Genomic DNA, 17,783 nt, shown 5'->3' on the forward strand with positions numbered 1-17,783 from the left:
ATGCATACATAATTTTCAGGGAGCTGCTAGTGCTCTATTTTTGTAATAGCATAGAGTATTAAAGTGACCCCTGCTGTAGCTCTAGATAGGGAAAGAAGAGCCAAGAGAGTTTTAAAAATTGATTCCAGTAAATGTTCGCACAGTGCCAATATTGTTGTTTGTGCAACTTAAATTTGGCATGTAAGTCGTCAAATTCGAGGTCACTAAACACTGTAATACATTTCTACACCCATTCTTTCCAATAGAAGAAGGTTTTGCCAACAGATAGGCCGGGATTGTACCATATGCTGGAGGTCATATTCAGGACAGGGTCAAAACTGAGGATCTTTGCAGTCTTCTTCTAAACTAAACACATGGGGGCAAAGATAGGCCACCAAGGGAACCGAAGGACATGCATGTGTGTCTTCACTGAACCATGGGGGTGCCCTGCTGCAAAGTGCCAGCAAGAGACATAATGGTACAGGAGCAGGTTTGGTATCCCAAAGCCTCTCTAATAGTGGAATATTGGAGTTTTTTAAAGGTGCATCCTAGCTCGTTTATCACTCTAAAGAAATAGGTCTCACAGCTGATTAAACCTGTGGAAACACTTAACTGTGTGAACTGTGTGGCAGTGATTGCAAAATATAGTTGAACTTGGGGACTACGTTCATTTGTAATACATTAGCCTTTGACCACAAAGAGAGATGAAGGGGTTCCCATCTTTCTCTGTCTAGTTTAAACTCCTCAAGTACAGGTTCCATATTTACCTTTATAATGACAGGCTGGGTAGAAATAAGACCCCAAGCTATCCTATACCCTTATCTGAGTTCCATGGTTGGAATAAGGTTACGGGATCGTATGCTGTTAGAGAAAGAACCTCTCATTTAAACCAATCCATTTTGTATCTCAAGAATCTAGAAAATGATGCGTTAAGGAAGGTATTTTATATTGCAGTTTACATGCATTATATTATTATATCTATCTATGTATCTATCTATCTATCTATCTATCTATCTATCTATCTATGAGTATGTATTTTCAAAAACACTTAATTGATTTATTACTTTATTACCTAATACATATAATTAAGTAACTGGTCAATATTTTACTTCCGCAGAAAGTTTTCAAATGTGTTCTTGCCTTTGGTGTTTATTGTTCAAAGAGCAACCCACAGAACAATTATTTCCCCTGTGAAGAATGACTAAAGAGAATATGAGAAGGAAATTATTCAAATGATGCTGTGCATTGTTATTAGACTCGTAAATTTCAATTTACACACTCATTCTGGCTTCACAAAGGTTTTTTCATAGCAGTGAGCTACTTTATTATTAGGTCAGGATTTATTAAGCAGAAAGAACAAATGAAGGGAGAAAAAAGGTCCACAGTAGAGGTTTGAATGATTAAACCTCAAGCTGCTTCGCTGTCTCCCACAGCTATGGAGGAAAAGTAGTCTTGTTAGTATTAACAAATGAGTTCATCAAGGTACCCAACTAAAAACAAGATTTAAAAATGTATATGAAGGACCTTTGATTAAAATATAGTATTCATTTGTATCTTTTATTTTGCTGTATTTTGTGTATTTAAGTCATTGCAACAATATTTTCTATGGCTTTATAGTATGTACAATGCACATGCCTTAAAACTATATATATATATAACATTCACTCAAAGATAATAGACGCTGCATCAAAAAAATGATATATAAATATAAAGCTACTGTAATGAAATATTTACTTTTATTTCAGCAAAAAAGAAAAAAGTTACAGGCTTCTCTGACTGGAAACCTGGTACAGTTGAAAAATGTTGCCAGCCTAGAGATTTCTCTACTACTGGTGTGGGAACAATATTGCATTTCATATCTTTATCTCTTAGTCTGTCATGTCCAGACAGCTCACTGCATAAACCGAATTTACCTCGGAAAGTGCAGTGTTTTCATTCTCTACTGCATGTATCAAATAAAACCTTCCCAAAGTAAAACAATCCCATCCAGCTGTACCAGATATTTGAGTGTCACAGCCATCTACCAGCACATAAGCATAATAACATATATTTATGGATGGAGATTCAATTCCACACAAAAGCATGATGTGGGTCTGTGAAAGTCAACCACTATAATGTTTAGAATATGGCTGATTGCCAGCAACAAAACCATTACAAAACAAATGTCTATGTCAAGGACCACCCACCTCAGCAGGCTGGTTCGATGTGATGCATGACATCTTTGTGATGGAAAGATTAACATTTGCTTGGAGGCTGGAGGCAGATATATTTGATAAATGTTGGAAAGGATGGATTGAGTTTATCACCCACTGAACAGATTTCAGATAAAACATTAATTAATTCTATTATAACCCCCCCGGTTCTCCGCTACACACATACTCTTCAATTTTTCTGTCTGATTATTCATTTACTTATATTTCAAAAACAAAACAAAACTGTAAAAGGTAACATGATATGTGCAAATACTATGCATTTAACTAACTATTACACCATTTACAGCCACCAGGAGCTTGAACTTTAATGCATAATGATTTGTATTTTAAGGGTTAAATTGTTATAAATTGTCACATGGAAAATTATTGTGCCTTTAATGAAAACAAAAACATGTTATAGAACAGTACGTGATGTAGTGACATGTAGTATACATAAGGTCCAAAATTTATTTTTAAAAGTTAATATTTACCAGCGAGAAATATTGTTCACCAGCCATAGCACTACATCATGGTTTTGAGCTTCATATATTAGCCATGATCTCAGGGCTCCTGCATCATTCAGACGCCACCTCTCACAAAACTCTGACCTCTGTGACTTTTCTCTACGTCTCTACCTCTATGTTTTCTTACTGGTGGCCAGGAATGTGACACATCTCTAATAACATGTGACAAGGCTATTTGTTGCAGCAAACACATAGACAGACACTGTGTAGAAAGCGCAAAGTAGTAAGCTGCTTTGATGTGATTCGCTGACCTCATGACAGGTACAGTGGACAGTGAGGGTCACATTAGTCTCAGCTGGTACACATAAAAAGCACAGCAATGTAAACCTGGACCTACACTGTGACTGAAATTATTTACTGGCCATCTGGCCGGTGACCCCAATTTATTTTCCAGCCAAACACAAAATTTACCGGCATTTGGCGCTTGGCAGGTGTTAATTTTTCACCTTGAGTGTACATGTGGTGTAATGGGACATCAAATTATGACATTTGGACATTTTAAAGGCAACTCATTCCATATGTGACAGTCAGAATACCTCAAACAATCTGAGTCAAAACATTTGTGCAGTGTTGTATTAAACCATTATGACTGATCACAACCGGATGATTATTATTATATACCTTGACAGATCAAACACAGCCTTCTCACTCTGGTGAGGAGCGGTGCACATGTTTGCAGTAAAGGATAAAACACTAGTGTAACTATGAGCTGAATGCTCTCTTGTCCTGTGGGTGCCTCATTAGTGGTGTGAGTCATCGTCGGCACAGAAATCGAGTGAATGCAAATGAGATATGATGGAAGGCATCTCCCCGGGTGGCACAGCCCGTGCACACCTCCAGTGACTACTGTGCTATAAATCATCCTTGTGTCAATGCCTCAGCGTTCATCATCAGAACTCCCATTAGACTCCTGAATCTGTGCAGCCCGAGTCATAAACCTCGGATTAGAAAAAGAACACACAAGAGCGTCATGTGGCAACAATGCACACAGTGACTCACAGAGAAGTCGAGAAGTGAGGGTAGTAGTAAGAAAATGTTTTGTAGCCTCTGTTTTTCTGGCTCTGGCTCTATGAGTATTTTAAGTTACCCTTGAGGAGCTCAGATCTATTCAATAAAACTGGGCTTGCTGAGAGGGCAAAGTGACTGCTTTAACGCTGAATAGGGTTTATTCAATTTGAATCAACTGCTTTCCTGTCCAAAATCCAAAGAGATCATGTTTGATTAGCTGTGTGAAATCATTATTGATTTTTGTTTGTTGGAGCACAAAGCCATTTGTATGTGTGAGTACAGTATGTGTGGCTGCCTGTGCTCTGGGAATGCACGATAAAATATGTGTACAGTAGCAAATCTATGTTCATTTTACTTTCTAATTACATCTTTATTTTCCATTTGGCAGTCAGCCCGAGCTACATTATCACTCATTCTGTTTTTTTCCACATAGCCTAGATACTTGTACAGTTACAGCAGTATAGTCTGTAGGAGGAGGTGTGCTTGACCTGAACACGTGACAGAGCTCCCTGCAGACCAGAAGTCACCAGGATCAACACCAGTGAATTAATCTGGGCGTAAAATTAATAGATTAATGGGCGGGTGATGCCAAATTGTCACCCGGGCGGCGCTGTCTTCAATTATCATCATTAGCGGGGGCTGGAATGAGCTAAATAGTGATCAGCAAAATGGATAGATCTTGTCTCCGCTTGTCTTTTAAAATGGGTTTTGCATGTAACATGATTGAGTAATGGCATAAGATAAAAGATGGATGAAAAGGTGCCAATAAACAGAAAGCCAGACAGGGTTCACAAATCTAAGGAACTATACCAGCCTCAAAGATATTTTACTGTGGCAGAAAACCTCTCAGCACTGCACATTTTATTAAGATTGTTCCCTATCACTCACACCAGTGCCATGCTAATGAAAAGTCAAGAGATGACCTTGATTGTGCAGAAGCACAATCAGGGAGGTTTTTTTCTCTTTTATTCTTGGCAAGGTAGTCTGCGAGTTTCTACATTTTATTATGTGGAATGTAATGAGCACACCCATCGTGCACATCTCCATTTCAATAACTTATGTAAAATATTTGTTTAATAAGAATATATACCGTTTTTAATGCCACAAATAATCCTGTATATTACCCAGGATGCTGAGGTTCAGGGTATTTAGCATTACCTATAGTGGTCTGTGCACTGTACCGTTTCCATGGTAATATTCTTCAATATTCTCTTTGCTTGAATGCAGGAGTACTTGTGACTGCAATATGAAGATGAAATACCTCATCATGAATAAATCTTGTTGTACAATGATCTTTTTATCTGAAACACTTTGTACATTTACAAGGGCACTTAGAGTCTGTCATCCACCACTACCCAGCATGCATTATCCCCACAAACAAACAAATAAACAAAGTTAAAATCCCTCGAGATAACAAATGAATGCATGAAGTATTGCGTTGTAGTATTGGAGAGTAGTTTTACATGTTCCTCCATTGTTTATATGCAAAGGTTGAGTGATAGAAACAAATGAAAGAGTGTCATTGAGGTGTGCAGGGACGCTCTCTTGCTGCTTATCGTGTATGCGTTCGTTTTAGTTCTTCATCTTTCAAACTGTGCCTCAGATCACCCACACACTGACCCCCCCCTAGGTTGAGTATATTTTGCAGAGCTGTGAAACCACAAGAGTTTTGTCTTGTCCCCAGCATTACCCAAAGTTTTCCTCATGGTTGGTTTGAAGTATCTCTGAGGGAGAAGTTTCCTCTGTAGTGGAAAGACTTGAGCTCCCGCTGTGTTAACTGTCATTCCACTCCATCAGCACAGTACGACATTATTCAGAAATATTAATATCTACACAACACGTGTTAATCCTGAAAACTTCCACGTATCCTGTGGAGAATGTATTATTCAGATATGCAACTGAACTCTTCTTTAAATGACAATCATCAGAAATAACAAAACTCAAAACTAAGATTGTACAGCAACATGGAAAATCTGAATGTACAGATCAAATGTTTTCCTGTGAGTCAAAAAAAAGACTGAGAGGAATCTTAAGTAATGAGGATTTGGACAATAATGCCTAAAATAAAATAAATTCCTTTCAAAATAAGAAGAATGGAGTGAAACATTTGAATTGAATATTGTCTATATTATGCATGAGCTGAGGCCGTGTGCCCTTTGAGTGAGCTGCACTGTCAGAATTATCAATGAGGGCTAAACCCAAGCTAACTGAGTGTTGAAAGGGCCTGATGATTTGTGATGAATTTTAAAGAACTATCCACTCGCCCACACAGTCACGCAGAAGAAGGCAAGAAGAAAAAGGCAATATAATTTTACACTCCTGCAAGTCAAGTCAGATGAAGTCCAGTAACATGACTCATAGCAAACATGCAAGAGAGAACAGTCATATGAAATGTGACCAACTGCATCCCAAAGGGAGCAAAACTGGTGCCCAAAAATGAATTGTTCTTAAGTTGAAAGTGATACAGCAACAGATATTTAAAAAAAACACAAATATATGGCTAATCAATTTCAGCTGGAGCCAACAATCACCCTTGTTACATCCCAATTTTGCCCGTCAAGCTTTGGATTTCTCTGTATGTTGATGCATGGGTTTGTAGAATGGGAGCTCTACTCTGCAACTCATATGCATCCTCACCTTTGTCCGTGACTGACGCCGCACGGTTTGGTGCTTGATCTCCAGTCCGATTATAATCAAGTCTTCAATGTGTGTGTATTGTTCCATGTCATCATATCTTTTCTCCAAGTCTTCAATCTTGTTATCCTTTTCTTTGATATGGACTTGAATGTGTTTCACCTCATCCATTAGTTCCATAAGTTTGGTTTGTTGTTTGGCGGCTTTACTGAAGTCCTTGGACATAAAGATCAAGGATTTCCTAATTTCCTTCACTTCTTCCTCAATCCCCTTTAGTTTTCACCTTTTGTCATTGGTGGCAGTTTTCTTTTGTTTCGAGCAAGGGTTTCTTTGAAGATACAACATTTTAGATCTGCTTTCCCTCTAAATCATTTTTTTGTGCAGTCCAGGGAATATCAATAAAAATGGTATTAACACGTGTTGTTTTGATGAGATTTTTCAATTTTCTTTATTTTCCTAAATCATATTTGTTTTATTGTGCAGTCAAGATACAATCAATCAAACTGGTGTTGGTTTATTAATTTTAAAATTTGCTCTTATTACTTAATGCTTTATCTGGCTCTCATCCTGCCAAATGCTCCACAATGTTCACCAGCTAGTCACTAACTGTATCTGTCTGCAGTTATTTATGTACATGTTATGACCATTTTTACAGGATTCTTTAATAAACGTCAACTGGAGTTGTGTGAAAACGGAAAGCTTGACAACCATATAGAAACGGGTAATTAGGTAGCGGGCGAATGGTTAAGGGAACAAACTGGTCAATGCAATTCGAAAAAAATAAAATAAAATGCATATGTACTGTCAATCCAGCTGTTTATATCCCCATTAAAAACTGGGTCATCAAATTGATTCACACTTTCCACCATTTAATTATGTATCAGTGCTAATTTCTGATTTAGCTATGCATCAGTTATTTTGCCAATTATAAATCCTTCTTTTTTGATTCTACTTATTGATGAATTAATTTACTTATTTTATAGTCTTAACTGCATCTTACTTAATTCATTGCTTTCTAATAATCTCTTCTTCTCTGAGCCCTCGATAAGATACAGTCCACATTTGAGTCGGCCCCTAGGATTTTGCAGAAGCGGAGAGATAAACATGTTTATCATGCATACCCCGTATATATGTATAGTAAATGTGACACACAACCACATGCGGGTAATCACTAGCAATCACTGCCATTTTTCTTCAACTACTTTAAATACCCACATTACTACACCAACAATAGCTGTGCTTGAAAAATCAAACTGTATCCTACAGAGGTAAACCTATGTGCAGCTGTGTATTGGAATTCTAGCATAGAGCATTGATTTTCTGAATGCTGGAGGTTGAGCTTATGGAGGGTAAATACACAATATATTGAGAGACTTGCTCTCCCTAAAACTAGAAGTACTGCTTCTGCAGACAAAAGAACTTAATGTAAACTCACGAAAATCTGTTTGAGATTGCTGTAAAGCACAGTACTACATCCAGGCACATATTCTAAAGCCCCTAATGGAAATTATTGTATGAGAAAATGTTTTTTTCAATACCCAAGAATTTCCATCATCAACAGATAACGTGTTTATCAAATCTTACTACAGTGGGGTGCTTATGTTTCCTCTGTGGACAGGTGCATTGCCTTAAGCTGTAAACTCCTCCCTGAGAGAGAACAGCAGAAAATAAATCAAACATTCATATGCAAGTAGGCTCCACTGTTAGGCTGCCGTTTGTATTCTTCCCCCTGGTTGGCTGGCCTTTCTCTCGTGAATATCAACAGGATGTGTTGACTCCGCATGGCTGGGATGCAGTGTTGAATTAGAGCTGTGGTTTCAGGCATGGCAACAGGAGGAACAGGAGGGGTCCTGAAGGAACAGGCTGCAGTCTATTTTGGGTCTTTTTGTTTAACCCAATTATGGTGTCAGTGTGTGCTTACTGAACCAGCACCAGTCAGGTCATGCGTCTCCTTTGAAAAGTGGGACAACAACATTATGGACATGGAAATGTGAAGCAGCCAAAACAATGGCGGACTGTTTTATGCGTTGAGACAAGGAGAAAATGTGTGGAGAATGAAAAGAGAGGTTCGGGTTAACATACAATAACAGCTTAGGTGTGACCTTGGCGGCTATCGTCCGTGTCACTGCTTCCATCTGCCAAACAATCCTGGAGCAAAATAGACAAATCACATTTTTAGCTGGATGGCTTTCCACATCTTCATCTATTTCAAAATGAAGGTAGATCCAAAGATAAGCTTTCAATGGTGCCCTCAAGCCTGGTTGCAGTGACAATAAAAGCATAATGCCGGTAAATAAACGAAGACACAGCAGCGCCACCTGAGGCCCTGTTGTCTGAAATCAGTGAGTTTCAATTTGGAGAGTTTTTCTTTGCAAGTAAATGAGGTAATCATTTGTGAGAAGCCACTGGAGAGGCAGAATATGAAAACCTGGCTGCTTGTGGGAGGCATGGCTTTGAAAAGAATCCCATCCATGAGCTGCTCTGTTTAACTGCACTGATGCGCTTTTCCCTCAGCATCCGCCCTCCAGCCATCCACCTGAGAAAGCACTTTAGAAGCTACTGAAGTAGGGCAGATGACAGTTTTGCCTGTGTTTCTGTTTTGTCAGTTCTACCGTATGATATCATCTTCAGCCCCAATGCCGCTCTCAGATCTCAGATATCATAGCATCGTCTGAATGCATTTCATCATTCACTTCCACTGGCAGACTCCTACAGCACTTCACTACTCCTGTGTGGCATAGATTTTGTTAATTTAATCTCACATCATCTTAATTTAATATCAAGGAGACAGGAAGGCCGCCTGTGTAATTAAGTGATACATTAACCCACATTATTGAGATGAAGTCAGTGTGTTTGTGTGTGTGCTCCAGCTTTCATATATATGTCTATATATATATATATATATATATATATATAAAGGTAGATCCAAAGATAAGCTTTCTTATATATATATCTGTATATACACGTTTGTATTTTTTATTTCCACACACAGCCACTGATCTACTATCACCGCTACACCTCTAATAATTATTATATTATTATTGAACACCAACATTTCAACACACATGCCTGATATGATACTAATCATGCAACCATAGCTACCGAAAAGAGCCAAACTCTCGTTACTACCGAGTTGTGTAATCTGTAGAGACATGGGATTGTTGGGAGTATTCACTGTGTGTGTCGGTGAAGTGAAAAGCGGATTCCTGCTGTCTCCATGGTGTGGACAAACGTGTCGATGCCACGGACTTGGTGTCACCGTACCTCCGGGAAATCATTATTGTTCCAGGTAACGGTGAGTGATGCAGGAAGACTGGAGCACAGCAGATGTGGGGAATTGTTAGGAACTTTATTTGCCATTGTACCCTTCAACAGACATCACTCTTAATTAGGTCTCCATGGATAACTCTAGGCATCTGGACTTTTTGCCCATGAACGGACTGAATGATGTCCTTTTGTGCTCTCATTGCCACGCGCACATACACATACACACACTCCTCCTCCACTTTATTTCAAGCTTGTTTAAGTTACATTACACCAATGGCAGATATCTGGGGAGGCTGTTGGAGCTATCACTCCATCTAGTGGCTGGTTTAACTCGCATGAGAAAATTGGGGCTCTGCATTGCACACACTGCACCAGCAGCATGACTGTAGTGCCCCCTGTGAGCTTTTTGTTCCACATGCATGCACACGACCCGAGTGCTTCTCCAGAGCTACATCTCTGTTTAACTACGGTGATCCATCAGTCAACTCAGTGCCCAGTCAATCCATTTCTTTGCCTAACTATTCATTTATGCATTGACTCACATCGTCCAACATGTCATTGATTCCTCTGTATACAGTTTATATGCTCTCATTGGTCTGACCAGACACAATATGTAAAAATCAATAGAGCCTTGAAGAGCTTAGTAGACGTTGTGCTAGGGCTGTTTATCCGGCCGCAGTCTGATCTGATACAGAGAACGTGCACATAAAGAAATAAACACTAGACCTATTTGTTATAAATAACGGTTCCCACAAAAAGGTCTATTTTAAAGCTGCACTAATACAAATTTTTGTATTAAAAATGTCTCAAGTTAATAAGTTTAATAAGTAAATATGAAAGGTGTCGTGTCGTAGTGATAAACCAAAAACAATTATCACCCAACTCTGCATTTCTCCTCAGCTCTGCTTGAAGGAGGTTTTGGCATCTTTCAGTCCATTTTGTTGATTTTACAGCCCACAACCAATATTTTTTGGTTCACTATCACCACTCTCATCAGCCTTTTTTTCATACACTGCAGTGAGCTGTTTTTGGCAAAAAATATCTGATAAACCCCAGCTGCTCAGCATCAAACAGCTGACACATAAAGTTAGCGACTAGCTGGCGAACATAATGGAACATTTATCAGCTAAAGAGCCACATATTTTTCCTCAGGAGTTGGTGGAGAGCAAAACAAATGAATGCTAAAATGAATGCTAATGTTGCTCCATCTCTGCTGGATGTGTAAATAGGCAGCTATTTGCTAGCATGTTTATATATGTTAGTGGTGTTTGCATTTCCCCCAAGTGGCTTGCTTTTTTTAAATATAATTTTAACTTTGCATTCATAGAGAGATACATACATTCACATGTACACACATATTGAACTTACATAAACATTACCCCACATAGTGCTCACCCTATAACCCTCCCTACCTCCCCTGGGACCAGGAGTGCACTAAGTAAGACAAAAAAGACAAACGCAAATAAAAAAATAAATAATTAAATAATACCATAAAATAGAAATAAATCTAATGCAGGTAGTATATAGTAGGTAGTAGGTACAAAATATATATAGACATTAGTTGTGGGGTATGGAAGCAATAAGCTAAATAGGACAACATCAATCAATACTTTTACATATTTAATAAACGGGGACCCCAAGTGGCTTGCTCCTAGCTGGTAGTTAAACTACATTTATATTTGCATAGTGATTCAAGTAGTCAAGTTATTTTTTGTAATTTTTTGTAAACTTTACTGAAATTACTGCTGGATTGTCAGCTCATCTGTGAATAAGATTTGGCTTTAGTTTTAAATATTTTGATCGTTATTGATTGTTGCAATTTACTAACAAATGAATGAAGTTGTTGCATGCTATTTTAGAAGTTACGTGGCTAAATGACTAATCATGCTAGGTGCAATACTTCCACCTTCTACTTTCTGGAAGAGAGGTGTCTGACTGATGGATCATGTATACAAAACCAAAGCTGACATATCTTGCACTTTCCCATGAATAGTGGGTTATTTACATTATTATTATTATTATTATTATTATTATTATTATTATTATTTTGGTCTATGATGGTTTTTATGTATTGTATTTGGTTATAATTTAGTATCATATGTACATTGTCAACTTGATCATTTTTTTTTAACCACGTAGTTTCAGCTACTTTTTCTTAGTAGCTTTTGTTAATCAAACCAGATTCTCCCTAGAGAAGCTTTGCTGTAGTTCAACTTCCTCAGTGTTAAGTAATTGGTAGCTTGCAAAGCTATACTTTCAAAATAGCTTCCCAACACTGAAAGTTGTTTCATTTTAGTAGAAAATGTAGCTTGACCCTAATTGACCTTACTGTCTAATTTCATTCAGGCAGATACTTTTTAATAACATTTTCACTGTATATATATACTATATTGAAAACATTCATCGTTATATTAAAAAGACCAAATTAATTTTTCATCTGTTTTATTTACATTTAAAACATTTGAAGCAAATTGCAGGAATTAAAATTGAACATTCAAACATGTGCAGCATCAGTACCATAAAAAAACTAAATAAATGTGGAATGAACAAAGATTTTTTTTAGATTCACATTGTAGTAAAGTAAAACATTTAACATGATTAAGTGAGAGTATGTTCAAAATAAATATAATTAATCAATGAAATTTAGACATTGAATGTATTTCGATGTACCACTGAGGTAGGTGTTTAAGAAAAAATCATCAATTTCTCGCTGACTGATGCTGTTTTCTTCATAACAGCATGAAAGCATTAATGGCACACTGAGAAACAAATGAGGCACTATGAACAAATAAGAAATAAAAATATTCTTTTTCAGCAAACCGATCTTCCATACATGTTAGTTCAAGGCACCTAAAACCATATGTTTACAAATGGCTTTGTTATAAGGAATGATTGATGTGTTAAAGCTCATCAAGATATCTCTAAAATCTAGGTAATATTCCTTTAAATCAGCATGCCTTCTCATTTATAAAATTCTTGTGGCAACGACATTGATAAAGTGCTCAATAGTAAACTGTGGTCACTCAGCATTAGAAGAAAAATATACCTCCACTTCATTGTGTAAGTGTTGTCTGACACATTTTTAAAAAGTACCTTTTACATAAAATAGAAGACATCAGCAAAACATGAAACACAGTTGACAGCAGTGTTGAGAAATGAAGACAAAGCTGTGGTCTTCATCTACTTTATATTCTTCTCTACATTCAGAGTTAAGTCATGTGGGGAAAACAGTGTCTTCGCAAAGATGTCCTTTAAATGTCTTTGCTCACATTCTTCTTTGAATCCAGTGAAGGAAGATTGCCCTGACAATATGTCATACAAGTGGTAGTGCAGTAAGTCACAGACTTATTTCAGTACAGGTTTTCCTCAGCAAGTCCATCTGAAAGGAGACAGAAAAAAACATTAGTCAAATGTAACTTCAGTATCTGTAACCTGCACTGCATATATATTAGTGGAAATTAATTTGCTCAGTGGCTGTATTATTTGGTAGAAATTACCTTGCTGAAGGCCACTCTGCATATAGTGGTTGAGTTGATGCAACCCAGTGTTTTGGTCATGGCGTCCCAACTGCAAACTGAAGGGATCCATGACAGTGAACTGCTCTGCGGGCAGCGGGTCCTCCGGGATGGTCGGCGAGATACTGAGGGGCTCCTGCTCCAACTGATGGGACCCGCTCCTGCTGTGCAACAAGCCCTGCTGGTAGCTGTATGGTACAACACCGGAGTCGGACATGCAGCTTTTCCTTGTGACCATGTCCAGGTCTTTCAGGATGCTGTCGAACACGACGTCGTCAAGGACTGGGTTGCACTTAGAAGGAAGGACAGAGGACAGAGGAGGGTGACTGGTGGGCCAGTCACAGGCTGAGGGCAGGGTGTTAGTGGCTGCAGGTTGGGCCACATTTTGAAGCGGGTTCAGGGTGTGATACATGAAAAAGTTGCTGGCCAGGGAGGAGATCTGCTGAGCCAGAATACTGATCTCTGCCTGTTCCATCACATTGTAATTGGTAGACTCTGTGGATGTGGGAGATTGGTTGGGGGTAAGAAGAGTGGAGAGTATGGGCAACAATTGGGGAACATGATGTGCTTGGACAAGGCTGCCCCCTTGTGGCTGCTCGAGAAGGCTGAAGTCGTCTTGATGCAGAGCACAGTCCACTGGGCTCTCACACATGTCGGACACAGACAGGCAGTCTGGAACTAATCGAGCATCGGATGTACAGGCTTGGAAATCATAGGTCGGAGATGAGGAAGAGAGTGGAGAGCGAGCAATGAGTGCACCGAAGGCTGCCTGGTCAAAGGTTTGTTCAGCGGCCAGAGGGAGAGAGCTGGAAGGTGATTGGTGACAGGTGAGCTCCGCCTCTGGGTAGGAGTAATAGGAGGGAGATCCCTCAGGGGAGGAAAGCAGCTGATCCGTATATCCATGCACATCCATCAGGAGGTCATGGCTGAGCTCCTCCTGTTGCAAAGGGGAGCTGGAGGAGGCTGGGCTGTAGGGAGGGGTGAATAGAACAGGGCTGTCACCCAGGGGAACAGGTGAGCTATCACCTTGGGATGAGATGCACGCCACATAGTATATTTCTTGCTCGGACTCCCTCCTAGCTCTGGCACCTGGCGGCTCGTCACTTTGGCTGTTAGACGTCCTCTGCCTTTTAAAGCATTTATTGCTGTTGTAGCTCTGAGTGTGGGGCGCCTGTTGAGCTGCAAAATTGCAGGAATTTGCCAGAGATGATGGTCTGAAGGCATCACGGCTGATTTTGTTCTGAAGAAAACTGGCCTCCGTTTCACTACAAGAGCAAAACAAAGTATTCAGTCAGTGTCTGTGGCTTGAAAAGCGTTTACACTGTCAGCTCAGGTCTGCTGGAAAAGTGAAATTTGTCATACCTGATGATGAAGTTTGTGCAGCTCATGCCCTGGCAGTCCTTATTGGCTTGAATGTAGACCCAGGCCCATGACAGATCCTTGCACTGGAGTCTGAGCACCATCTCTACCTGGAAGCCTTCATCTGCCTGCACTGGACGGGACAGGGAAGAAACATACATGGTTAGTGCTAAATCTTTAAATGTGTCACTGTAAACCTGCAAAATCAGCACATAACTAAAGAAATTAAATAGAAATTAAAATCCTCTTTTTTTGTTCTCATGATTTTTAGTTTTGTGTTTGGAACTTCAACTTGTTAATCAATGCAATAGACTGTATAAGTATTCAACCAGTTTTCCTGCAATGGATCGCACACTTACTTAAACTTCTATGAGAATCTGCACTCGAGGAAAGATCTTCAGGGTGGACAAGACTGTACCACGATCGGCCAGTCATTTCTTCTGCCGAATAGCCCAAAAAATATATAACACTGAAAAAGAATGAGATAAAAATGTTTAACCATGTGTAACCAGTACAGGAACATTTTGATTATATCTGTTTTAAGCAGGGGTTTATGAATGTACCTGTCAGACAGCTGAGTAAAGGTCATATCCAGTCTGTGGACGCTGTCGAAGCTTTGACAGAAGTGGGAGTCCGAGCTCCGCAGGCGGTTGACTGTGGGGGTACAGAGGGCTACAAACAGAGGCTGGTTGGTGGGAGAGACCGAAGAGGAGAACGGACACGGCTGAGGGAAAGACTGGAAGCTCCCTCTGACCATCATGGAACAGCAGCTGCCGTGTTGCAGCTTGAAGGCCTTGGAGGTTTGCATGCAACATATAAAGCTCCTCTCTGAAGAAAGATAACATGTCAGTTTAGTCTTTCTGTTGTAAGAATGGGGTAGCAATTCTCACTTTACAATGAATTAAATTAAACAGAAGCCTACTAGGTGCAAAACAATTCTGCAAAGACTGGCAGCCTCTCCAGCTTCATTACAATTTACAATGTAAGTCACAGGGTCAGATTTTGGGGGGAAATTGATTTGATTTTGGCACAAAATAGCAAGATGTGACCTTCATTTTGGGAAGCATAGCACAAGAATACCAGTAACACGAGGCTACAAATCTCCATGGTTGTATTTGTGATAATTATATTATACACAGTTTAAAAAAGCTATTTTTAAGTGATATCGTAAGACTGTGAAGTTACCTGATGATGAATTGTTTTCAGTGTCCAGGTTTGATTTAACAATATCAATGTCACTGCGTTCCACCATGTCATAGAGAGTGTCCCCTTGGAGCACATCTACCTGAAAAAAATAAAAATAATAATGTTACCATTAAATAAAAAAGATTAAAGTCCAATATGCAGTAAGCCAAACAGTAAAGAAGATCTCCACATTGACTATGTATGTATCAAAGGACTCACCATGGAAAGACCAAGATATTCATCTACATTTTCGGACACATACACCAGCCTCCCCTGTGCGGTAGTGACCAGGATAAAGCCGTGCAGGCCTTGAAGAAAGGCCTCGTAAGGCAGAGAGCTGTGTGATCTCTCCCCAGTTTGGAGTCCTTAAAGAGGGAAGAGTGAGTTCAGCTTTGGTTCCACTCAGCATGTCGTCTCAGCTTTTATCTTTCATATAGTTTCAGCAGTACTGCAGATGTAGTCTCATTTCGTTTGACAGTGATTCAGGCTGAATGTAGATCAGACGCTCGAACATATTAAAGAATGACTGTAACTGAAGCGTGAAGACTTACCCTGGAAGAGAACAGACTTCCTGATGTAGGTGCAGATGGCGGCCATGGAGTGCAGGTAGGAGAGACGCTCCTGGTCCTCCTGGGTGATGGGCAACAGAGTGCGCATATTCCTGATCTCATGATTGATGTGGTCCCGCCGGGCTTTGGATGCTCCTTTGGTGGATCTGTGAGAGACCATGGTCATTGAGGTCAGAGGTTGGAAGAGAACTGGAGAAACTAAAGCCGGGGAGCTAAAGTTTTGTCTACTGCCACACTTCAAAAAATCTGTCTGAAGACATCCTCTTCCAAGTTGCAAAAGGGGGAAAAAAATAAAATAATGGCAAATAGAGTAATTGGCCTATACTGATCTAGCCTCTCTTTCACAATTCAGCCTGGAGTCTCTTCCCCACGAGCTGAAGCGGACTTTGAATATCAAGGGTTCCTATGGAAACTGCTGATTTGAGAGGCTGTCGAGTCTGCAGCAGAAATGAGGGCTCTCAATAGACCTTGTCTGTGTGATCAGTATCTGTCTGGGCCCATCCACAGAGAGCCTGGGGTTTTTATAGCTGCCAGGGCTTCAGCGTGGGCGTCACACACAAAGGGGAGGCTGGGCTTCTGCCGCTCCCTTCATTGCCTTATAGAGTGGGTGTCCTCGGAGTGGGTCGCCCCACGTCACAAGGACACAGAAAGTGCCACAAAAGGAGAATTATATCAGTTTGTATCCCAGCATTTTAACAATAAAGATCAAATCAAATTATATAATTGATAGCTTATGTTTGGGATTTTTACCAAGATATTAAGTCTGTCTATGGATAGAACAGGGAAATTAAACCCCAATTATACCACTTTAAATTCACACACACACAACACAAATTCCCACTGGTATTATTCTTTAAGTAATTTATCAAGACTGATGATGTTCTTGTAGGCTGATTCTGCAACAAAGCAACCCGATAGAGGCCAGTCTGTCCCAGCTTGAGTTTTTTTAATGCAGTAACAGCATCATTGTGGCTGGATTAGTATGTATCACATACAGTGCTAGTCTGCAGATTGGAGAAAACTGGATTAAGTGCTCCCTGCGGTGCGTGCACTGCAGGCTGCGGAGTTGGGTCTAAATCTTATGAACAGCCATGTGTTGATTCAGCCACTAGAGGACGCGGGGCAGAGAGGAAGAGGAGTGGACACTGACCTGAACCTCCTGTAGAAGGAGCTGCGGTGATCCTCGGGCAGATGAGAGGTGCACGGAGCACTTCTGTGACATTTGCAGGAGTTGCACCAAAGAGTCATTTTGCCGCTGATGTAGCCACCTAAGGTTAAAAAAAATACACAGGTATGAGACCCAGGAGGGATGTAATAAGTCCCGGGTAAAAACTGATCAAACAGAAAGTAGACCCCCATGTGAGGAGGAACTACCCGGCTTCATCCCCTACCTCTGCAGGATCCAGTCTGGGTGATGAGTGTCAAGCCCTCATGTGCGTCCCTCCTTTTATAAGCTCAAACCCGACACCTCTCATCCAACTCAGCCGGCAGGGAAGGAAAAAAAAACTCAAAATGGGATAATGTTACTTGTTGTGACGCGATGACAAACGA

At 39.9% G+C, this 17,783-nt stretch overlaps 1 protein-coding gene across 1 annotated transcript; it reads right to left on the reverse strand.

Annotated features, from left to right (window-relative positions):
* Positions 1–12,180: 12,180 nt before the first annotated feature.
* npas4l (neuronal PAS domain protein 4 like) lies at positions 12,181–17,507 on the reverse strand. Its single transcript, XM_035663761.1, has 9 exons — positions 17,383–17,507; positions 16,215–16,378; positions 15,883–16,028; positions 15,664–15,763; positions 15,042–15,306; positions 14,838–14,947; positions 14,482–14,611; positions 13,102–14,384; positions 12,181–12,983 (listed from the first exon to the last, which is right to left on the reverse strand). Exons 1-9 carry the CDS (start codon positions 17,478–17,480, stop codon positions 12,955–12,957), a joined length of 2,325 nt encoding a protein of 774 aa, XP_035519654.1. The 5' UTR covers positions 17,481–17,507; the 3' UTR covers positions 12,181–12,954.
* Between the last annotated feature and the right edge of the window lie 276 nt (positions 17,508–17,783).

This window comes from Morone saxatilis, unplaced genomic scaffold (genome assembly GCF_004916995.1).
Source record: "Morone saxatilis isolate NCDOM2014 unplaced genomic scaffold, NCSU_SB_2.0 Contig19, whole genome shotgun sequence".
In the NCBI taxonomy this organism is placed as follows: domain Eukaryota; kingdom Metazoa; phylum Chordata; class Actinopteri; family Moronidae; genus Morone; species Morone saxatilis.

What these genes read in the sequence shown, in the direction of transcription:
- npas4l (XM_035663761.1), bottom strand. Translation starts at nt 17,480, where the DNA reads ATGACTCTTTGGTGCAACTCCTGCAAATGTCACAGAAGTGCTCCGTGC. An exon ending in TTTACTCAGCTGTCTGACAG is followed by an intron (nt 14,948 to 15,041) that starts GTACATTCATAA and finishes ATTCTTTTTCAG; the next exon opens with TGTTATATATTTTTTGGGCT. An exon ending in TGCACAAACTTCATCATCAG is followed by an intron (nt 14,385 to 14,481) that starts GTATGACAAATT and finishes TTGCTCTTGTAG; the next exon opens with TGAAACGGAGGCCAGTTTTC.